Genomic DNA, 25,490 nt, shown 5'->3' with positions numbered 1-25,490 from the left:
TTTCCTTGCTGGACCCACGCTGAATTACCACAGTATAATCATTTCACATTTTATTCTTTTTAAAAGGTATTTTATAGCTCCCCCCCCAAAATAATACATGCATCCAGTACCAAAATGGTCTTATTTGGGGTGCTTCTGTTAGTTACTCGTGAAATTTTAAATAATAATCTTTAATCAACTCTATGTCCTATTCTATTATTTTTGGATAGTTATGTAGGAACTCCTAGCTTTGTAAAACGAAGAAGGGCTTATGCACCTTTCCACATTATCCTCTCAGTGTGCCACAAAATTTTTTGTTTTTTGTGGAAGAGTAGCCCTGAGCTAACATCTGCTGCCAATCCTCCTCTTTTTGCTGAGAATTCTGGCCCTGAGCTAACATCCGTATCCATCTTCCTCAACTTTGTATGTTGGACACTTACCACAGCATGGCTTGTCAAGTGGTGCCAGGTCCGCACCCTGGATCCCAACCAGCGAACCCCAGGCCGCTGAAGCAGAACGTGCGCACTTAGTTGTGCCACTGGGCCGGCCCCCGCCGCACAATTTTAATTCCACTTTCATTGTGAAGGTTAACGTGCACAGTGTGTGATATGCCAAATCTCTGAGTTCTGACCATAGTCTGACTTTAAGAGTTAAAAATAATCAACAAATTATATTAGCACAATTATATAAACAGAGTTCAATGCCTGACTAGAATCCTAGGAATACATTTCAATGAGAACAGCCCTAGCCTCAAGGTCAAATTATTTGACTGTAATAATTCTTATGCTCAATTAGGCCCTCCAAATGCCAAAAGAAATAGTATTATCTTCTAGTGGCCTCAACACTCCCATTAAAAGTCTCAGCTTTCCCCGAAAGTTCACTCCACTTCTTTAGAGAAGAACTCACTTCTGTTCTGATTAGAATCAAATGCAGTCTTGTCTGAACCTGGGTGACAGGTTAAGGATAGGAAATCAGATCAGAAGGTCAACCAGGGAAAAGACAAGTCCTATACCATTGTGTGGACTTGAGGTATTTCCTCTAAGTGTGACCGAAAGCCATCGGGCAAGGCATTATGATTTGTTTTGTTGAGAGTAGACTAAAGGAGCAAGGGAAGAAGTAAGAAGACAAGTTAGAAGACTACTGTAGCAATCCGAGACAGATGATGGTAGCTTGGACCTGCGAAGTGGTGACAGAGATGGTGAGAAATGGTTGAAAACAAGATATACTTTGAAGATAGAGCTAATAGTAGTAGTTGATGGACTGGAATTAAGATATGAGAGAAAGCAGTTAAGAATGACTCCAGTGTTTTTGGCCTGAGCAAGTAGCATAGCGGTAATGCCTACTGAAATAGGGAAGGTTTCTAGATGAGCAGGTTTGTGTGTGTGTGTGTATGGGGATGGGGGTGTGGGCAAGGGAGAATACTGGTATCAAGACAAAAGTTTTAGATATATTAAAATTGAGATGTGTCCTAGTTATTACAATAGCCTGGCTCTAACTGAACTCCCCAGTTTAGTACCTGACTATTCTGACCTATTACTCAGAAGGCCCACCAGAATGATCTTTTTAGGTGTAAATTTAATGACAGCCACCCAGTACTTGCACTCTTCAATGGCTATCCACTGGATAAAATCCAAACTACTTTCCACTGTATAGAAATGCTTTTGTTACCTGTTACTTCTTACAGCCCTAGCCTCAAATTCCACAGCTCTACTCAAGTATCTTTAGATTACTGCTATAACAACGTGAAAAATATGCTATACTTCAAGAAAGAGTTTCATCACCATCTCCCTGGCTAGCTCTCTGAACACAACTCTCCTTTTCCATCCAGCAGAATTTATTACTCTCCTTTATGTCAACATTGTACCTCTTATTTACCAAGATTTTAAGATATACAGTGAATAACTTCATCTATTAAACCATGAACTCTATGCTGTACCTGGATCAGTATCAACAAATATGTATGAGCTGAATGAACCCTAATACAAATTGTTGTAAGAACTTTGGGGACTATTTTGTTAGTCTTGATTTCACTGCCAAACAAGATGATTTTGACCTACCTCCTCTTATCTCAACTGGACTTGATACGTACCCAGAGAATGCAAATTAACTGTGATTCCAGTGATGCTCCAAAAAGAAAAATAAACAAACAACACATTCCAAAATCAAATCCAAATGATGTTTTATCTATTCACTGTTTCTATTATATCACAATTTTTTTCATTAACATGCATTGAAAGTTGAATTGTATTTATTTATACATAATTATACTATATTTTCTTTTGAGAGGTTACAACTTTGCCTAATTTTACCAACGATTCCCGAACACCTAGCAATATTGTGCTCCTCTGAGTATTCAATAAGTGAGTCTCTTACTACTTTCATCACTGTTGTATTATTAATACTTGGTAAATCAAAAATTTTAGTTTCTGAGTGAATGTTGTAAGCTGCTATCAGATTCAATTCACAGATAACTTCACGATAAAATTCATAAAGCTCTTAGCAGGAAGTACAGATTATAACACCTAAAAACTAAGTTCTGAAGAAATTCACATCTTTACCCTATAAACAGCACAATTATTTTTTGTTTAAAATTTATGCTCCCTCATAAAATTTTAAGTCATCTGGCAATGATGAACAGACACATTTCTTAACCACAACTGCTTACTGAACTGTAAACAATTGTGCTTTCACTTCTTGATTCCACATTTTTTTTGCCTTTTCCCCCAGTTTAAAATATTCTTCACCAAAAGCCACAATAATTCTAAGCATGAAACAGATATCTGAAATCCAACTCTTAAAAAAAAAAAAAAAAAAAACTAGACAATACTGACCAGGCGATTGGACTATTCAAAGTCCACAGCAATGAGAACAATCATAATTTAGCAGCGCACACCAGCCACCTGGGATTATAGTGTCATAGTGCTAGCACTAGGCATGTCACTGTGATTTGTTCTGCAGGGATAGACTGTACTGTTCTGTAGAGGGTGAATGGGCAATAGAAATCCAAGGGAGAAAAAAAGCATGGAAAGACTCCAGGCAGGCAACAGATCCCTAAGCAAACTTTATACAAAACCAGACAAAACGGGGTACTCTGGAATGAATGTTTGCGTTCTCCCAAAATTCATATGTTGAAGCCTTAACCCTCAGTGTGGCTGAATTTGGAGATAGGGTGCCCCAAAAAATTAATTAAGGTTGAATGAGGTCATAAGGGTAGATCCCTGATCTGATAAGATTAGTGTCCTTCTAAGAAGAGACAGCAGAGATCCCTATCTCTCTGAGCTGAGCACAGAGAAGCAGCCATATGAGCACACAGCCAGATGTCCGCTGCCTACAAGTCAGGGAGAGAGGTCTCACTAGAACCTGACCTTGGTAGCATTCTAATCTTGGACTTCCAGCCTCTAGAACTGTGAGAAAATAAATTTCTGTTGTTTAAGCCACCCAGTCTGTGGTGTTTTGTTATGGCAGTCTGAGCTGACTAAGACAGATGTTGGTACCATGAATCGGGGTACTGCTGTAACAAATATCTAAAAATGTGGAAGTAGCTTTGGAATTGGGTAATGGGTAGAGGCTGGAGGAGTTCGGAGGTACATTCTAGAAACATGGACATTAAGGGTGATTCTAGCGAAGTATCAAATGGAAATGAGGAATAGGTTATTGGAAACTGGAGGAAAGGCAATAGCTATGGACTGAAAGTGTCTCTCCAAAATTCATATGTTGAGGCCCTAATCCCCAAAGTGATGGTATTTGGAGGAGGACACTTTTGGATGTAATTAGGTCATGAAAGTGGAGCTCTCATGAATGGGATTAGTGTCCTTATAAGAGACACAACAGAGACGATCTCTCTCTTCACCATGTGAGGATACAGGAAGAAGGCAGCTGTTTACAAACCACGGAGTTGGCTCTCACCAGGAACCGAATTGACTGGCACCTTGAACTTGGACTCCCAGCCTTCGGAAGTATGAGAAATAAATATCTGTTGTTTAAGCCACCCAATCTATGGTATTTTGTTATAGCAGCCCAAACTGACTAAGATAGTAATTTTTGTTATAAGGTGGCAAAGAACTTTGCTGAACTGTGTTCTACTGTTTTATAGAAGACAGAACTTATGAGCCATGAGACTGGATATTCAGCAGAGGAGATTTCTAAGCAAAATGTTAAAGGTTTGACGTGGGTCCTCCTGACTTCTTATAGTAAAATGCAAGAGGAGAGAAACGAATTGAAGAAGGAATTGTTAAGCAAAAAGGAAGCAGAATGTCAAGATTTGGAAAATCCTCAGCCTGTCCATATTGCAAAAAATGAGAAAGCTTGTGGAGAAAAGAACACCAAGGGTGTGGAAAGGCTATCACTTGATAAAGAGATCATGGGATTTTACAAGCTGAAACACTGCCGGTTTGAACTGCAGGAGACAGAGACCAGAGGAAATGAAGGCAGGCTGTTCTTACATTCTGCAGGACAGAGCAACAGAGCTTTTCTGTGAATACGCATCACCTTCAAAAAAGGGAAGGACCTCAAAGGCGGTTCTGAGATCATCAGGACTTCCTCTCTCACCAGAGGCCCAGTGGGCAGGGCCGCTTATTTCTCCTGGGTTTCAAAGGGTGGGGTTGCCTCTGGTTTAGGTGGGCCAGGATGCTCCCTCCCTGCCTCAGGGGTGGCATCTTTGCAGAGAGCCACACACAGGTAAGAGGCCCAACAGAGCCATGGGGGTGATGCTGCTGCCTCGGTAGACCTGGAGGGCAGAGCATCAAACAAAAGAGGATTTTTCTTGAGCCTTAAAATCTCATGGAATTTGCCTTGGTTGTGCTTAGGACTTATCACCCTTCCTTCCTTCCTACTTCTTCCTTTTGGAATGGGAATGTCTATGATATACCTGCCCCAGTACTGTATTTGGAAGCACATAACTTGTCTGGTTTCACAGCCTCACAGCTGTTGAGGAATTTTGCCACAGGATGCATTGTACCTAGAGTCTCACTCATATCTGACTTAGATGACATTTAGATAAGACTTTGAACATTAGACTTTAGAGTTGATGCTGGAGTGAGTTAAGACCTTGGGGGCTGTTGGGATGGACTGAATGTATTTTGAAGGTGAGAAAGACGTGAATTTGGGAGGACAGGGGCAGAATGTTATGGACTGAATGTTTGTGTGCCCCAAAATTCGTATGTTGAAACTAACCCCCAGTGTAGCTATTTTTAGATATGGGGCTTCTAAGGAAGGAACTAAGTTTAAATGAGGTCATAAGGATGGGGGAACTAATTAGACAGGATTAGTGTCCTTATAAGAAAAGACACCAGAGAGCTCTCTTTCTCTCCCTATGCTCACAAAGGGTCATGTGAGCACACAGTCAGATGGCAGCTGCCTACAAGTCAGGAAGAGAGCTCTCACCAGAACTGAATCACACTGGCACCCTGAACTCAGAAGCCCAGCCTCGAGAACTGTGAGAAATAAATGTCTGTTGTTTCAGCCACCCAGTCTGTGGTACTTTGTTATGGCTGCAAGCCAAGTGAGATGGGGAGCTATTACAGGTTAAACTTCCTAAGGTGTGATGCGTATATGACCACCTAATGTGCCTCCTGACCCCTTCTACTCTAAGCACCCACAAAGAAGATCTTCTTTATTGAAAAACTTCCTCATTTTAAACACCTTATTTCATAGTGCTGTAGGTAATATTTTTGGCTTGGAAAATAGGATTAAAATGGTGTCCAAAAATCACACTGAAAACAACTTTTAAATGGCCATATGGAAAGCTGGCCCCGTGGCCGAGTGGTTAAGTTCGCGTGCTCTGCTCCAGTGGCCCGGGATTCACCGGTCTGGATCTGCTTTCAAGCCATGGTGTGACAGCATCACACATAGAAGAACCTGAATGACCTGGAGCTAGGATATACAACTATGTACTGAGGCTTTGGGGAGGAAAAAAAAGGAGGAAGACTGGCAACAGATGTTAGCTCAGGGCCAATCTTCCTCACCAAAAAAAAAAAAAAAAAAAAAAAGGCCATATGGCTACAGAGAAAGTACAGAAATAGATATTTAAATATCTCTATTTTTCCAGGAACTCAATTATAAAATAGCAAATTACTAATTGTGGACGGTTAGTATAGTCCTCTAGAGTTTAGAAGCTCACACCCACTCTCTTCTAAACAATCCTGAAGAATGCCAGAACTACATATGCATCTATGTAAAATAGCACACCCACTGCAAAGCCAACACACTATAAATCTGTGTAGCAAAACGAGCTGAAAATACACTTACTGATGTGTTGACAGAATCTAGGGTGTCCCTACTGCCATGTTATTCTTGATACTTACTCCAATATCAACCCTCAACCCCCTTCCCCTCCATAACAACTATTAATAAAAGACATTGCAATGAATGACTTCTAATTCATCAGTTAAGTCATTTTAAATTGGGTCCAAATAGGCAAAATCTGCACTTAGCCAGAGCAGTGTATGTCCCAATAGGAGTACAGCAAATTCACAACTACTAAACAAAGGTAGGTAATTTTAGTCTTGGGTGCTATCTCCTTCCAATGACATTGGAACAAACACTAACTGGGAAGAGAGGGAAAGGAGAGAATTTAACTTAAGGATTAAAAATGAGATGGTGTCATCAAAGTGCCTCTCTTGAAAGGCATGCAGTGAGAAACTAGGGAGCTACAATCATGGAAAGTGCAAAGGAAGTAAAACACACCAGGGACTATGAAGTGAAAACGCTCTGAGAGTGACTTTACAGGGAACAAGGCACGAGGCAATGGGAAACAGCAACACAGAATTTTAAATTAGAAATAACCTAAGGCTTAACAAAGTCAACTTTTCTCAGTAAAGAAACCAGGACACAGATCAAGTGACCCAAACAGGTCTTCAGTTCCAGCAGAGTTGGGGACCAGAACCAACATCCTCTGACTACGACCAGTTTTGCACTCTGGTGTCATGTAATATTTTAAAATTCACCCCTGACATCCATTTATTTACTTCATCAACACTTCCTGAGTTACCAGGCAGTGCTCAAGGTTGCTAGGTAAGCCCTAGGCATCTTTGTAGCACTTTGTACAATTATTATTTACTAATGCTTTGTGTAATCATAATACAACAGGATACTGGATATAAAGTTTTTATCATGAAAGACACAGCTGATCCAGGCAGGAGGTATTTAGTGTGGTGCACATATGTAGGGTGGCACAGAAAGAGGGCAGTGGGAAATGAGACCATGACAGGTAGGCTGAGACCATGGCCAAGATGTCACACCCTAGAGTTTAAAAGTGATGAACATTTATTACAAGGATAAGAGACAGTCAATGGAAATTTTTTAAAGCAGAAGAGTGATATTATCAGATCTGCCTCTTAGGATGATGATCCTAATAGACTGAAAATGAGGAAAGGTCAGTGGCAGGGAGATCAGATGGAGACTGACACCATAATCCAGGCACAAGGGAATTCAGGACTGAACTAGTACCACATGGGATCAATGAAGGGACAGTTCTGATGTGGAATCACCAGAATCTAGAGACCAGATAGACTGAAAAAATGTACAAGAAAGCCCAATCAAAGACGGCTCGGTTAATGGGCCCAGGGAGGCAAGTGCCAGGGCGTGCTGGGTCTGAGGAGCCTGGAGGACGCTTTGCAGGTGGGGCCAGGGCTGGGCTAGGAAAGTCCGCAGGACACAGAGCTACCAGGCCACCTGGCAGTCTGTGAGGGTTGGGGGCAGCATGGAGATCCCTGACAATCCAGGAAGGGCACAAAGAACAAGGAGAGGGCCTACACAGAAGCCTAAAGAACACCTTGTTGAAGCTGCACACAAAGGAGTCAGCAAAGAACTGAGAAGAGGCAAACCAAGAGGGAGCACAGTCATTGCAGGAGGGACAATCAGCTGTGTGAGTGCTTGATGAAGAGAGCAGTTAGCACACTGGTGAAAAGAAGAGGCATCACACTGGGATGGAAGAGGTTTGAAGGTGGACCTCAGGCTACTCTTTTAAATACTATAATAATACAAAAGCACAGTTTCTAACTTTTTCCAACTTTACAAGGCATTTTACTACTCTAAGAACTTGTTCATTCTGTTTGCAGGGTGAAAAGTTTATTTTGTAATAGAAGAATTTATCAACCACATCTGTTCAGAAAGATAAGTAGTACTATATGATGAGCAGCAACCTGTTCTCAGATCACCTATTTCAGTAAGATTCCTGTTGCATGGGCTGCCAGAGCAGACATCTAGCCTTGGCAATCTCTCCTGGAAGACAAGGTAAAGTCCAGTCTGAGCTTATACTTTCAAATATGCTTCTTCAGGCATGGGATCCCAAGTAGAAAATCTATAACCCCTCTGAAAATAAAAATGAGCTGAAGAAGTTTAGAAAACTAGATTGGTTGAAAGGTTAAGATGACATACATAAGATTTCACAGCATGGACAAATGCCAGTAAGATACTGAACTAGGCTGCAGGATAAAAATGACAATTAGTTGAGCAAGCCAAAGAAAATGCTGCCTTGCCAATATCAATACTTTTCTAAAGGTCAAAAACAGGATTTTTAACATATAGATAATTTTTGTCCTTAACGAGGTCTCACTTTAACAATATGAATGTATTTCTAATAATCGAGCCACATGTGGAATTCAAAGGAAACATGTTTTACCCACTATATAATTCACTTAGAATGGGCTAACTTTGCTATCTTATTTTTGGATCATTTACAACAGAAAATAGAAATAAAGGTCTTTTAAACCTCAGGTCTATGAGAAAACAATCTCAAAACTGTAGAACTATTTTTCTTTTCATGTAAAAAGAAATGGAGAAAGCACAGATTAAATAAATCTACAGGAAACCCAAAAGCATCACTTAACTCTGCTGTTACTAAACTTTATTTCATAGATCTTTAGGTAGAAAAATTCACAAGAAATAATTTATTTCTAGGAATGAAGGTAAAAATGGATGTGGCAGAAGCAGCTAAGGTGTGACAAGTATGTTACCTAGACTTTAAGTTTGGTATTAAGCATCTCTTCCTCTATTTTTTTAATAAAATTATGAAATAACTTGAGATTATGATTGTCAAGTAAGGACTCTTTACTCTTCTGTTAACTTACACTTAAAATGATCATTGGAAATTATAGTCATTTGGGAAAACCAGCTCTAACAGTGGACAAACTAATATCATAGTTTGTTTCCTGACTTGAATAACTCAGCCAAGAGTATTCAAGTGAATTCTTCTCACCCATAACTAGAAAGAACCATACAAAATACCACTGCTACTCTGAAATGTGGCTATGGATATAAAACAGGGGAAAAAATAAGGCTTAAATGCTGTAATTGGCAGTCTGGTTTTATTGGCCAGAGGGAAGCTGGAGATAATCCAGAGACAGCTCCCTTGACCTGAGAGGGAAGGGGAGGTGAAGAAAAGCAAGTGCAGCAAAGCCTCTCCAGCCAAATGGAGCTCATAGCAGGCTTTCTTCAGTTGAAACAAAGGGTGGTAAATAAGGTAGATCAACAAGTTTAAGAAAAAATTTTAAGTGACTTTTTAAAGACTTTGAACTACGAAACTAACAAGACTTCTTCAATCCATGTCATTCTCATTTTGTAAATCTAAATAAACATATACTGTTTTTTAAACTTGTCATATTATGCCAAAAATCCCCTATGCTCCCATAGAAACTAAAGAGTTAAAAGGCATAAAATATTGCCAAAAATCGGCCAAATTAAATGAAAAACTCATCACATACCTCTTTTTCTTAGTTTTAAACACACAATATTAGGAGACTTAGATTAAATCATGTATTTTCTAACAATTATTTTTCAAATAAATAAAGGGATCTTAGTTTACCAACAAAGTGGCTTTAGTAGAAATGATCAGCCTAAGATTTTCTACCCCAAGTTACTCTTTAAGTATGAGAAAGTACTGCATCAAGAAAATTAGGGATATCTTTTAGACACACACATATCTTCACAGAATTCTTGGTTCTTCTGCCTGTTCACACCACTGTTTCTGTATAGAAAATGCTGTCCTGACATTCCTTCTTCCTCTCTCTACTACTCAAGTGGTGAGTCTGCAACATGACCCTATTTCAGGGGCTCCCAGCCTCAGAGGGGCCCCTTGAAAGCAGTGAGAAAGATGCAGGGACCAGATTTCTGGCTGCCTGTTGCCAACCAGGCTGAGGAGACCTCATTCCATGGGTGACGAAGCCACTACTCAGGATTAGCTTGAGGGACCCTGGGGCAGAGTGTTCTGAGTCTCAGCCTTGTTTTGCATCAGAAGCACAGAAATGCTCATGTAAGGTCCACACAGGTAACAAGGAGAGATCCAGGAGGAGCACCTAATAGGAACCTGTGCTGGCATTGGAGATTACAAAACAAAGCCTCTTAGTGTGTTCACGGCTAAGCATGCTCAAGGACAAAGAACAACTATATTCTGCATTTTGAAAAACTGCCTCATTGGAAAAACCAATACCGTTATTGAATTTTTCACTTCCTGACACAAAAGTGTAAATTTTAGTGCTTCATAACTAAAATTCATGGTAGAATTCTCTACCATTTCACATTTTCCTCCTTTCCTCTTTAATTGTGAAAACAATGTTTGGTTTTGACAAATTTCTTCCTTTACAAAAGGAATATTTAAAAAAAAATCCTGTCCCAACACCTTTTCCAATCATAACCTTTGTTAACGATTTTCTACAACTTATCTTATATTTACTGACAAATAAAAATGGCAAGCAATAGGATATATTGGAGTATATGAGGAAGCCATTTGGTATAAACCTAATTCAGCCTGACTTTTTTTTTCAAAAGGGCCTGACTGTGGCTATTGAGCACGCATTGCATATCTACTTAGACATTTCCTATGGCCAGAACAAAGGCCCTTGAGATAAAGGTGCAACTTCCCCCCACATTAGCATTTCCTTAGGGATAAGCATTTTTCCTTAGGCTAGGAACTGATTGCTGCACTCACCTCCCAGCTCACCTGTGACCACCCAGCTGGAGACAACAGACTGCCACCCTGCTGTGTTCACTGAGACAGCAGACCTACCTGCTATTTCCATCAATCGCTGTGCCGACAGAGCAGTCTCTGACTATTGTAAAAGGGACATTTCAATCCTATGTGAAACATCCTCTTTGAGGGTATATAACCACCCTTATACCCCCACTTCTTTGGAGTGCTCTATTCCTTTGTGGAAAGACTCTCCCGGGTTATAATCCTCAGATTTAAGCTCAGAATAAACTCACCCAAATTTTCATTTATAGATTGGATATGGATTATTTTCATCGACATTACTAATACTTTCAAACTATTATATAATGTGAAGAAAGTCCAGAAGCATTAGTTAGAATTGCCCAGAAGCACTGTCCTGAGTATTTTATTATAGGTAACCATTAGAATAAGGAATAGTATATGACATCTTTCAATTTCTCTTGAAATTTTATAAATAAAATATTCTTCAAGGAGTAATTCATTGCAATCATTCTCCTTTACAATTCCTAAGGAGTAATAACTTATTCCATTTGGCTTTGCTTGTTTCTTTTGTCTTATTTTCCAAAAACATACTTCAATAAGTACATAGTAAGTACAAAGCAAAATTTTGCAGATGTTATTAAAACATCTTCAAGTGTTTTGTGTCCTTCTAAAGAATAAAGCTTTAATATTTTAAATAAGCAAGAAAAAATTTATAATGTTATGATAGGATCAGACAGTTCTGTCAGTGACGGGCAGATATTTGTGGCTTAAAGTTTGAATGAAAGAAATAAGAGACAAAGTAAAACAAAACATGTTAAAATATTATGGCCACCTGCCAATAAAAAAATAAAGAGTTAAGGCATCAATTTACTGTATTTCTCTAGCGAGTAAAAAAAGTCTGAAATTAATAGAAAACCATCTATTTCTATTGTTTGAGTAGTGGTGGTTATAGCGTACTTGTTAAGCTGCATATCTATTTTTGCTGTACTTTATTCTTTGTGCTACATTTCAACACAAAATAGGGATTTAAGAAAAGCAAATATTCACATGGTAAAGGCATTTCAAATCAAAATTCTGTTGCATCCCTCATTTTCCAAGGCTTTAAATTGCACTTTTATATTTCACTGTTTGAATAAAATGTATACTAAAGAAACAGCCTCTTATTGGACTTAATAAACTAAAAATATCTTTCAATTACAATGATTTTGTCCAATAGGAAAAATATTTAAAATATGGGCTATTCAGGCTAACAGGTACATGAAAAGATACTCAACATCGCTAATCATTAGGGAAATGCAAATCAAAACCACAATGAGACATCACCTCATGCCTTTTAGAACAAGAATCACCAAAAAAGAAAGAGATCAATGCTGGCGAGGATGTGGAGAAAAGAGAACCCCTGTGCACTGTTGGTGGAACTGTAAACTAGTGCAGCCACTACGGAAAACAGTATGGAAGTTCCTCAAGAAATTAGAAATAGAACTACCATAGGATCCAGCTATTCCAGGTCTAAGACTATATCCAAAAGAAATGAAAACAGTATGTCAAAGAGATATCTCACCCACATATTCATAGCAGCATTATTTACAGTAGTTAAGACATGGAAACAATCTAAGTACCCATCAACAGATGAATGGATAAAGAAGATGTAGTAGATATATACAATGGAATACTATTCAGTCATAAAAAAGAAGGAAATCTTGCCATTTGCAACAACAAGGATAGAGCCTGATGGCATTATGCTAAGTGAAATAAGTCAGACAGAGAAAGACAAATATTGCATGATCTCACCTATATGTGAAATCTTACAAAGAACAACAACAAACAAAAAAACAGCAAACCAAACTCATAGAAAAAGGAAAGAGAGCAAATTGTATGAAAGTGTTCAGAAGGTACAAACTTTCATTTATAAGATAAATAAGTACTAGAGATGCAATGTACAGTATGATAACTATAGTTAATACAGCTGTATGGTATATATGAAAGTTGTTAAGAGAGTAAACCCTACAAGTTCTCATCGTAAGGAAAACAAAGATATTTTTCTTTTTCCTTTTTTCTGTATCTATATGAGATAATGAATGTTAACTAAACAGTGTGGTAATCATTTTAACAATAAATGTATGTTAAATCATTATGCTGTACATCTTAAACTTATACAGTGTTGTATGTCAATTAAATCTCAATAAAACTGGAAAAAATAGAAAATAGGGAAAAATATAGGCTATTCAAAATCTCTGTTGAAAATATAATTTTTCTTACAAAAATTAGTAAGTAACAAAACCTCCACTGTTCCATAACTCTTTAGCCACCTTCTTTTGATATTCTGGCCTGGAAACTAGACAGAGGCTTGGTGTCCACTGTAAACCTGAAGCTCTCCTCCCTGGCCTGCCCAGTGTAGCAACTCCTCACTGATCCTTCATTATGCCAATCTGTACCTATATTCTTTCTTTGCTTATCATCTATCTAACCCACTAAAACAGAAGTTCCATGGGTGCAGTGATCAGATCTTAACATGGTGCACAGTCTCTGGTACATAACAGGCTCTCAATAAGCACTTGTTGAATGAATAAATGAACAATGATCTGTCAAGCTCCTTATCTGTGACTCTCTCTTGCCACCATCTCATCTCCACCACCAGATTCTAAGCACCAGCAAAACAGCAGCATGGCAAAAGAACATTTATTTCATATAACTAAAGCCAACACAGAAATATGGGCACACAAAAAATTTTCCTCTGCATAAGTAATGTACCTGAGAATTTTACAGAAAAAGACACTCTGAATATTACTTGATTGCTTATCATCTTCAACAAAATTTAAAGGAGAATCAATGCTTTTTAATTAGCTAATTGAAGTGACCTTAAACATCAAAAAAAAATAAGCCTTTCATTTAATAAGAATAGGCAGTGAAAAACTTAAGATTTAAAAGAATAGAGGCCCTGTCTCCTGTCTGCAAATCAGTCTTCTTCATTTAACAAATAATCTCTGACTCTATAGACTAGAAAACAGAATGTTTTGGATATATTTATGATTCAGAAGGTTGGGGTGACATGTGTGTGCACCGCTTCACTCAGTGTCTGGTAGGGAGAAGCATTCAGTGGGAGCCATCACTTATATTATCTGCATCAATCTGAACTTCAGTGCATCATCTCAGAAAAACTTTCAAGTCTGGCATCCAGAAATCTAAGGAGAAATAGTAAACAGCAGATATTTCCCCCTGAATTTAGAGACTGTTCTCTGCAAGAGAAAATAACAACAACAACAACAAATAAAAACAAAAGCCCCCACAAAACAACAAAAACTCTGAAGGGGACATGTGTAATAAAATGTGGCATTGGAAAAACAATAAATAGTAAATGTAATTTTGCAAAAATCATGGTGGGGAAAATAAGGAAATAATTATCCTCAGTGAAAAAAGACTAGAAAATTAAAACTATAAAACAGAAAAGAGAAAACAAGAACTCTTGAAATCTGAACTTACTTTAAACAGACACACTAATAGTCCATGGTTAAGTTATTGTACGGTCTGGCAGTTGGACAGCATCATGTGAATTTATTTTAAGGAGATTCAGTAAGTTCATCTAGGTGAGCCAGTGTGGACTGTTTGCCAACCAGACAGGGAGAGATACCCAGGGCTGGCTAGTGGTGTGAGTGGAAAGTGAAGTTTTCCAGGTGGCAGTATCAAAATGCTGTGGAGCAGTGTTGTAAAAAGGCATTGAGAAAAGTTACAGTATTTTGTGGCCTACACCTTACAAACTTTCAGCTGATCATGACCCAGTGGCCAAAAGGTAAAACAAACAAACAAAAATCCTAACACAAAAGCTATTAAATGCTCATACCAATATAAATAACTTCACTCTTTGCTCTTATAATACTAATCTAAATTCAAGACAATATATTATTTCTGAAACACATACATATGCACATACACACACAGAAAACCTACAGTATCTCTACCTTCACAGACATATCAAAGACTGTTCTGAAGTAAGCACTCACACATACACACACTTGGTGAGCACTCTCAATATATTTGATAGAGGCAAGTTGAGGAAAAAGAAACTCCAGAGAGAATTCTGCTTTAGACGAAGTACTGCACTACATTGATTTTTGCCTGTTTCTTTCTCTCCTCCTGCCCCCACCCCCCGCCAACCTTCCTTCTTAAGTTTAGATGGAACTTTTACGAGCAAAAATCTCATGAAAAATAGTTTACCTGAAGAGCATCATTTGTTTTTTGGTTTTACTTCTTTTTTTTTCCTCTTTACTCTCTTCCTGAACAATATGAGGAGTTCACCGGTTTCTTCCATCTAAGAATATCTATAACTAGTTTTATTTTTAAAAACTTACATATGAAACACACTGTGAAAACATTTGCTGCACTGTTACTAAGTAGAGGTTGAACAAGGGGCTCGGTGCACTACCTTGGCTACACTCACACGGACAGAACTCAGACACGTCATGAGCTCATGTTCTCAGTGCCTGCCTCCCAAACAATCTACCTAAAACGAAATGGGCCATGACCAAGGGACACTGAGGCAGGCTGACTGATGTAAACCTGGCTTTGCCACCCCCTAGCCAGGGACATGCCTGTCTACATTCTCTTTGTCTCTAAAATAGGATCAGAGGACCTAACCGGAAGGCCTGTTGTGAGGACTAAATGAGTTAATAAACACGGGACATGCTTTGAATATCACTTAACAAATACTGGCCACTGATCCAGGCAAATGGCAAAGCAGTGTTGGAAAAGTGTTTCCCCTCAAAAAGGAAAAAAAAAATGTTTCTTGAAGAGAAATCCAGAAAATACTTTTCTCTTGCCTCTATAATCAGCCATTCTCTATTACATAGCCACATTTTAAAATGTGTATTTCTAAGGCATCACCTTGGAAATGAAATCTAGCCATGGCTTCAGGCCCTAAGTGGTCTGGCCCCTGCCTCCCTCCCTCTTCTCTGTGTGTCATCTAACACACCCACCTGTGCTGGCCTTCATGTGCACCACATATGCTTCTCTCTGTTCTTTAAACAGCCAAGTTCAATCCCTCCTCAGTGATCACAAAAAAAAGCCAAGGAAAGAGGCACACATTTAAAATTTATTCAAGTCTGAAGAACCTTGAGATATATGTCTTTTATATGGAAATGTAAGAGAAGGCACAAACAAGGAAAACGAAACTGATTATTAAATGGTATAAGTGAGAGTTACAAAACAGCTCAGAAAAGTAAGTTATCCATAAGGGAAGAAAAGAAAAATTTAAATCCACAAACCAAAGGTATTAAAAATTTTTTTTTAAAGTCAGATATGTTAGAGATAGTCACTGAAATATTTGATACAAACATGCAATGTCCTACAAAACTAGTCATGCACTTATAACACCTAACAATTGTACCCTTGATCATCTATACCAAAAAGTAAAAACCTATGTTCACTCAAAAACTTGTACACAGGGGCCGGCCTGGTGGCACAGCAATTAAGTGCGCACGCTCCATTTCAGCGGCCCAGGGTTCGCTGGTTCGGATCCCGGGTGTGGACATGGCAGCATTTGGCAAGCCATGCCGTGGCAGGCGTCCCACATATAAAGTAGAGGAAGATGGGCACGGATGTTAGCTCAGGGCCAGTCTTCCTCAGCAAAAAGAAGAGGATTGGTAGCAGATGTTAGCTCAGGGCTAATCTTCCCCCCCCAAAAAAAGTACACAAATATTCATAACACCTTTATTTGTAATAGCTCAAACTTGGAAAAGATTTAAATGTCCTTCAATGAGTGCACAGTTAAACTGTGGTACAGTCATGCATCACTTTACGACCGGGATATGTTCTAAGCAATGCGCACTTAGGAGATCTCATTATTGTGTGCACATCACAGAGTGTACTTACACAAACCTATATAGTATAGCCCACTGCTCCCAGGCTACAAACCGGTACAGCATGTTACTGTACTGAATACTGCAGGCAACTGAAACACAATGGTAAGAATTTGTGTATCTAAACATATCTAAACATAGAAAATATACAGTTTAAAAATATAGTATAAAAGATAAAAATGGTACACCTGTTTAGGGCACTTAGCATGAATGGAGCTTACAAGACTGAAAGTTGCTCTGGGTGAGTGAGTGGTGAATGAAAGTGAAGGCCTAGGACATTACACTACTGTAGACTTTATATAAACACTATACACTTAGGCTACACTAAACTTATAAAAAATACTTTTCTTTCTTCAATAATAAATTAACCATAGCTTACTGTAACTTTTTTACAATATAAACTTTTAAATTTTTTTAACTTTTTCACTCTTCTGTAATAACACTTAGCTTAAAATACAAACACATTGTACAGCTGTACAAAAATAATTTCTTTCTTTATATCCTTATTCTGTAAGTTTTTTCTACTTTAAAAAAATTTTTTTTTTTTTTTTTACTGTTTAAATTTTTTTTAAAAAAACTAAGACACAAACACACACATTAGCTTAGGTCTACACAGGGTCGGGATCACTGTCTTCCACCTCCCCATCTTGTCCCACTGAAAGGTCTTCAGGGACAATAACAGACATGGCGTTGTCATTTCCTATGATAACAATGCTTTCTTCTGGAATACGTCCGGAAGGACCTGCCTGAGGCTCTTCTTGAATAGGTGTCACTCTTTTCAGAAATTTATCCATAGTGGTTTGCTATGTTTGTTTATACCAGCATAACCACAAACATGACAGTAATGCACTGCACTACAACTTTACGATGGCTCTATTATAATTTTATGGGACCACCATCATATATGGGGTCTGTCATTGACTGAAATGTTGTTATGTGGTGCATGACTGGACATCGATACCATGGAATGCTACTCACCAATAAAAGGAAGCTAACTATTGATATACGTACAAACTTGGATGAATCTCAAGAGAATTATGTTGAGTGAAAAAAGCCAATCCTAATAGGTCACATACCATATTATTCCATTTATATTACATTTTGAGATGACAAAACTATGGAAATGGTGAAAAGATTAGTAGTTGCAAGGTATTAGAGAGAAGGATGGGAAAGAGGCGGCTGTGGCTATAAAGGGGAGCATGACGGATCCTTATGGTGATGGACTTTTCTGTATCCAGACTGTGGTGGTGGCCACACGAATCTACACAGGTGATAAAATTACATAAAATATATACACACAAACAGAAGTGCATGTAAAACTAATAAAATCTGAATATGTTCTGTGAATTGTATCCTGGAAAATATCCTGGTTGTGCTATAGTTAGGAAAGATGTCATCACTGGGGGAAACTAGGTGAAGGGCACAAGTAATCATTCTATATTGTTTCTTACAACTGCTTGAGTCACATGTGAATCTACAATTATCTCAAAATAAGAAGTTCAAAAAAAAGGCAGGAAAATATGTTGGAGACATTCATTCAAACATTTCAAATTAATAAGCAGACCCCACACTCCTCTCAACTAAGGAGTAATTAAATAAACACTCCTCAAATGGAAGAAATGTGGGAAGAAAGGACTACGATAATAGTTACTATCTATAGAGGAATTTTGTAAGCCATACTTTCTCATATCAGAATGAGATAAATAAAGATAGACTCAGTGAGATATGCTATACTTAATATCTGGAACAAAAAGCAAGATGTAGTTCATAAAATTACTACTAATTCCTAGATTTCTCAGTAAACAAATGAGAAGAAGAGAAAGTCAAGCTTGATGTATTCACCTGTTCAGTCAAAATTAACCTAAAAAAAGTAATCCACTTGAGTGTCTAAGAAACAAGATAGGATTCTGACTTTGGTATCTTGCAAACCCAAAGGTACATCCAAACCCTAAGGGAGAGGAGGATATGCTTCTTTTGGTTGCTTCTGAACTACCAGATCTGGTAGCAATAAAACTGACCTCAGAATAAACTAACTGCAGTGTCCCTTTATTTTCACTGTCTACTGATGCTGCCTCTGTTCTAGGGCTGTACTTGCTTCGCATGTAGCATCAAGTTCATTGTTAGCAGAAGCTTATAAGGCGAGGTACTACTATTATATTCATTTTTGATAGGGAAATTGAGAGGTCTAGAGAGTTTAGATTAATAATATACATGTTTTAATAGATCCATCACAATTTTAGGGGTTTACTAAATTTTAAATATTACTAAATTTTAAATAGTGAGTTACCTCTATTAACATTTGTAAGTTTTTCTGTTACTTACTTAGCTGCTATAAACATATAGACATGAAAAAATACAACTTTTTATATTGAAAGAAAAAACTTTTTCTGCTAGGCCACAAAGTAAACAAAACACCAAATTGTGAAATGTTCCTCCTAAAACATGTTTATAGTAAGTTTTATCTGAAGTAAAGAAAAAAATGACACAATTTATTACAAGACATCAAAAGGAAGATCTACTAGACCTGAAAAATAAGAAATTCATCTAAGCAAAGGAAACAAAAAATAAAATCCAAATTCCAAAAATGTTCAGAGTTCTAAGAGAAAAAATCTATTGGAGGGGCCAGCCTGGTGGTGCAGCGGTTAAGTGCACACGTTCCGCTTCAGCGGCCCGGGGTTCGGTGGTTCGGATCCCAGGTGCAGACATGGCACCGCTTGGCACGCCATGCTGTGGTAGGCATCCCACATATAAAGTAGAGGAAGATGGGCAGGATGTTAGCTCAGGGCCAACCTTCCTCAGCAAAAAGAGGAGGATTGGGAGCAGTTAGGACAGGGCTAATCTTCCTTAAAAAAAAAAAAAAAAAACCTATTGGAGATGGTCACATTCATCTGTCAAATTAATGAATAATTGGGCTATTTTTTTGTTTTATTTTATTTTTTATTTATGGTATAATTAAATACCCTCTATCCCCAAACTTAAGAAGGGAAATTATAAGAAACGTTCCAAATAAGCTATTTGGTGCTTATGAGCCAAATAAAAGATCATCTCTTTCCCCTTTGTCCAGGTACCCAGTCACACTTGTTTAACTTGGTATTTTTCTATTCCAAACTCCAGAAGATACTCTCTCACCTCTGCAATTGCCAATTTGGTCAATTCACTGTAGTGAGAAGGTAGGACAACATACAGTAGTCTTCTTATATCTGCAATTTTGCTTTCCATGGTTTCAGTTACCTGCGTCAACCATGGTCCGAAAATATTACATGGCAAATTCCAGAAATAAACTCATAAGTTTTAAATTGCATGCTCTTCTGAGTAGTGTGATGAAATCTCATGCCATTAAGCTCTGTCCTGCCTTGTACATGAATAACCTGTCTGTCCAGTGGATGCACACTGTAGACACTATCCACCTGTTAGTCACTTAATAGACATCTAGGTTATCAGACTGACTGTTGCAGGATTGCAGTGCTTGTGTTCAAGTAATCCTTATTTTACTTAAAAATGGCCCCAAAGCATGAGAGCAGTGATGCTGGCAATTTGGATATGCCAAAGAGAAGCCATGAAGTGCTTCTTTTAAGTGAAATGGTGAAAGTTCTTGACTTAATAAGGAAAGAAAAAAATTGTATGCAGAGGTTGCTAAGATGTACAGTAACTTTTATTACAGTATATTGTTATAATTTCTTTATTTTTAGTTATCGTTTTAATCTCTTACTGTGTTTAATTTATAAATTAGACTTTATCATAGGTATGTTTGTATAGGAAAAAACATAGTATACAGAGGGTTCAGCACTATCTGCAGTTTCAGGCATCCACTGGGGGTCTTCCAACGTGTCCCCCAAGGATAAGGGGAGACTACTAGTGATTTACAGTATACATTAATTAAGAAGACAATCTGCAACCTCCCTATCAAAATTTAAGATTTTTGAGCATGCGACACAGATCCACGACTGACACAGTCTTTGTAATCTTCAAACTTACGTCCTATGCTCCTCAAAATAGTGCTATCTCAAGAATGCAATAGAAACCTACCCATTGAAAGACTACTTTTTCCCAAAGAAAAATCACATTTGTACCAATATTTCTAACTTTGCTGATTCCTTTATCCCTTGCCTTCTTAATCCTAACTTTCTCCAGCCTAAACAAATAATCTAATGAAGGCCCCAAAAAGATTAGTGAATAAGAATACGGACTTGAGAGACACTTCAAATCTGGGCTTACTCATACATACCATAGATTCAGTGTACAATTTCCTCATCTGGAAAACGAGGAAAGCAAACTCTATCTTAGAAGATTATTTTGCATACTAAATGACTTAATATGTAATAAGCCCCCAGCATTGCACCTGGCAGGCTGTAAACCTCCAAATATGATACAACAATGATGAGGATAATGCTGAAGGAGGAAAGAGGACAGACAGAAGCTATTTTTCCCAATTATTTCTTAGGAAGTTACGGTCGAAGTTAAAGTTTATTCAAGTCTTGGCTCTCACCTTCAGGATATTTACAATATTTCAAGACTATAAAGTCAACAGAATTCAGGATAGATACCTTCCCAGACACGTAAAGTCCAATTTGGAGTGTTTGGCTATTCCTCAATAGCATTATCAAGAGGAAATCGGTAGAGGAGTGAAACAATTATTTCTATGAGGTAGGATGTGGTACCATTAAAGAGCACAGCACTGGCAATCAGGAGGCTGGGGCTCTCATCCAGTTTCTTCCTTTAAGTGGCTGAATAATCAGAGCAAGTCACATTCCTCCTCTAGGCCACATACTCTCAATCCCCCAATGAGGAGTTCAGACTAGAAAATCTCTAAGAACACTCTTTTTGTGAGGGAAAGGAAAACAGGTGTGGCATGAACACTGATGTGATATATAAATGGTAGCTCCAATGTTCTGGTCTTTTAAGTGTGCAGTGGCCAGATGCCAGGGAAAAGCTGGGCATCTCAATCACTCCATTTGCTTTCTTCTTCCTGTTGTGCTCCATTCTTCCCACCCTGTCTTATCCATCCTACAGCTCACAACCCCAACCCAATAAAACCTGGTCTCTACCACTAAGAAATAAAAGTGACCTCACTGAAATCTAGTAACTCAAATATTTATACCCAGTCACAAAGAAATCCAAGCTTACCATTCTCTTAAATAATTACTTCAAAAGAAGCAAGGCAAAAGCAGAACACAAAAGAAGAGCAAATTTGAGAATTGAGGAGGCAAGGCCATATTTTTCTGGTTCAAGCAGAAAAAAGAAATTTATAATCCACAGAACCCCAAATAAACTCAAAACGATGAGTGACACAAGGATTAAACAGAAACTATTTAGAGGTGGAGGTAAATAGATTACGGGAGAAAGTGATCACTCCAGGTCAAGGTCATTCACATTTGAGAGGTTAAGAATGCACATGAAAATATTTATAAATAAGATAATGTGGAAGATCACTAAAAGGCTAAAATGAGATAATATATTGTAAAATCATAACTGGCTCTTGTTGATTTTTATTAATAAGTCTGAAAAGAAAATGATCATGGCTTAAGCAAAGGGCTAGTACAGTGCTATTGACTGTATTCCACCTCGCCAGTGACTCCTTCAAGGATGGATGCATGTCTCAGTCAGACCAATGACAATCACTTCAGGATTTCTGGTAAAATACTAGAAAAGAAAGCATTCTTTTTATTGGATTTGAAGCTGGGAGTTACCACATGGAGAAGACCTTCCAACCTTTTCAAAACCAATATTCCTGAAGCATGAAAGCCCCTATGGCTTTCAATTATGAGTACTATTAAATTCTTTTTTTGTACTTAAAGCAGTCTATTATTGATTTCCCTGAGTAATACAACTGGGGAACCTTTATGTATGCTGGGCTTTCTGACTAATCAAATGAATTGTAAAGATAATTATTTAATATTATAATCCTTGATATGAAAAAAAATGACAAGATACAAAGTAATAAATGTAACAAGGGGCGAATCCATAGAATCCTATAGCAGGAAAAGTATTTTTGGGACATACATATCACGTTATCCTGATAAAATATATGCAGATGTCATATTTTAATACAAGAATGTGAAAGGGAGAAGAGAGTTGCTAAAGATAGCTAGGAAGGATTTTAAAGGTAATAAAGGAGACAAGAATAAAGTCTTCCAAAGGTATGTGCGATAGTTGAGAAGCTATCAATTGAGCACTCTATCTAGCATTCTACTTCTATTATGAACTCTAAAATGTGCAAAAATAACCTGTGAGCCTACCAAAATGCATATTCTAAGGATCCCCATGTAGAGATGACTATTAATAGATTTGGAATCGATGACCATGCCCATTCACCTCTTCATCCACTCCAGATGGAGAGACTACTCAGGAAAAACTCTGAAAAAGACCATTGTCTCATAAGAGAGGGAACTTTTGTAGGCGTGTGGAATATTTTAAATATCAACTTGCTAAGAAACGAGTTTTCAGTCACTTACTTGTAGTAGCAACTTTCAAACTGAATGCTGCAACTCATTAGAAGGGTCCTGCATCAATTCAGTGAGACTAAGTTTATGCTAAAAATAAGAGAATGTGCAGTATGATACACATATTAAAATTGATTTTGTTTATGAAATGTTTGTTTCAGGGGTGTGTGTGTGTATGTGTGTGAGTGAGTGAATCTTGTGTGTATTGAGAGATGATGGAAGATATATTTCTTACTACAAGTTGCAGTCACAAACGTCTGAAAGCTACTGGCTTAGATCTAGAAAGAGAAAAGTCTAATATAGAACCTTCCAAGTGAGATCTTCAAAAATAAGTCTTCTACTGAACTATGACAAGCTCTAGACGGAGGAATCATTACACCTTATAAGAACAGATTCATCTTTTGGAACAATTTCTGAGATCTATAGGACACCTGGAGAAAAAAAAAGTCATGAAAACAGTAATATAAACTTCATATATTTTAATACAAAAATACTTTAAACTGGCATATTCTTTTCTCAGTCTCAGCTGCCAGTACAAGCCTTACCTGAAAGTGTCTTTTGGTAAGAAACACACTGATGTCTCCACAAAGAAATGGCAGATCTCTCTCGATTCTGCAGTCCATTCAGTCTTTCTGCTAGCCCGCCTCTGTTTAATGAATAATATATATATTAACTGATATATAAATATTATAAATACATATAAACATATATAACATACATTTTTTTTTAATTCAGTAAACTACCTATTTTCAGAGAAGTCAGCAGCTCCTAAGACATCTATGATCTCAAGACAAATCAAGATCAGTTGTTAATCATTATTATGATCACGTGCTAAATAATTTATCAATCTCTTCTCTCACATGATTATGTACCAGTTCACCGATCATTTTACAACATTATTTCATTTTATTCTAATAATATCCCTTTGAGGTAGAAAGAACAGATATCAATACCCACCACATACATGATAAAATCAGAGCTGAGAGAGAGGTCAGGGAAATTCTAGCTAGTTGAGGAAATAGTCATTGAAACCAGAAAGGATTTAGCACAGTGCCTGACATTTAGTAAACCTTCAAGAAATGCTAGTCATTGATGTTACTGATTTTGCTATAATTTTTACTTGCACCCTATGCTTTTTCCACAATGATTAAAAAATCTTATTTTAATACATATTGAATATATTATCACTACTATGAACTTTGTTTTCCTATAGGCACTAATTATTTCTGAATATGTGTGTGTGTAGTATATATACCAACAAATTAAAAAAAGTTTTCATAATCACAAATATGCTAAAGAATCTCTACTTTACATATATGTCTACCGCTATGTTTTATATATATATATATATATAAAACCTTTTCTTCATATAATTTCATTCACATGAAATAACTCATTTATACTCCCCCTCTAAACAACACTATGAAAGTAAGTACTACTGTCATCCTCATCTTATAGATGATAACTGAGGCACTGAGACATTAAACATCTGCAAAGGTGAGACATCTTATAAATGGTGTACCCTGGCAGTCTGTCTCCAGAATTATATAATAAGCTTAGCCTCACTAATATAGCTACTGCCTCTTAAAGAGTACTACTTAAAAAATACTCATAATAAACACAAGAAAAAAAGCAAAATATTGCATTCTTTTCACAATGATCTGAATAATTATTTGCCAAATGTTGGTTTTCAGTCCAGTGACTTTAGAGCGGAGAAAAAAAAGACAAACTACAATCTGAAAGCAATATATGGTTAGGTTAAGTCCTAGAATCCCACAAATAAACTGTAGGAATTACAGGACAAAAGGTAAAAAGCAAGAGTAAAAGCGAACACAGAACAGTTCTCTATATGCAGAAGTATCTGGATCCTAAGACAGAATCAGTATTTCCAGCTTGGTTTTAGTCATTAGCAGCTACACTGATAACTACAGGATACTTCTGCTCCAATCTGCCCAGAGAATTCCTGCAGGGAATTCCGATCACATACGTCAGAACTTAGGAATGGAAAATACCATGACCTTTAATCAACAATCATAATTCTAGTAAAAAGCTACTCCACATTAAAAAAAAAAAAAAGTCACACAGGAGAGGTTCACGAAGGCCCTACTGTATTCATGTAAATTAACCTTTTCTTCCTTCCAGTTTTACTGAGGTATAACTGACAAATAAAGTTGTAAGATACTTAAAGCGTACATTGTGGTAATTTGATATATGTACACACATTGTGAAAGTATTCCCCCACCTAGCTATTTAAGACATCCATCACCTCACATATTTAAATTTGGGGGGGGG

General features: G+C 37.5%; 1 protein-coding gene across 9 annotated transcripts in view; it reads right to left on the bottom strand.

The window, feature by feature from the left end:
- SPIDR (scaffold protein involved in DNA repair) overlaps positions 1-25,490 on the bottom strand; it is a 466,088-nt gene that overhangs the window by 283,879 nt on the left and 156,719 nt on the right. For all 9 annotated transcript variants that reach the window (XM_046641898.1, XM_046641893.1, XM_046641895.1 and 6 more), the window contains one exon: positions 23,744-23,844. In XM_046641898.1, the coding sequence (XP_046497854.1) occupies positions 23,744-23,844 (101 nt within the window). The remainder of the gene's footprint in view (positions 1-23,743; positions 23,845-25,490) is intronic.

This window comes from Equus quagga, chromosome 16, assembly GCF_021613505.1.
Source record: "Equus quagga isolate Etosha38 chromosome 16, UCLA_HA_Equagga_1.0, whole genome shotgun sequence".
In the NCBI taxonomy this organism is placed as follows: domain Eukaryota; kingdom Metazoa; phylum Chordata; class Mammalia; order Perissodactyla; family Equidae; genus Equus; species Equus quagga.
This window is presented reverse-complemented; position numbering and strand designations above follow the sequence as displayed.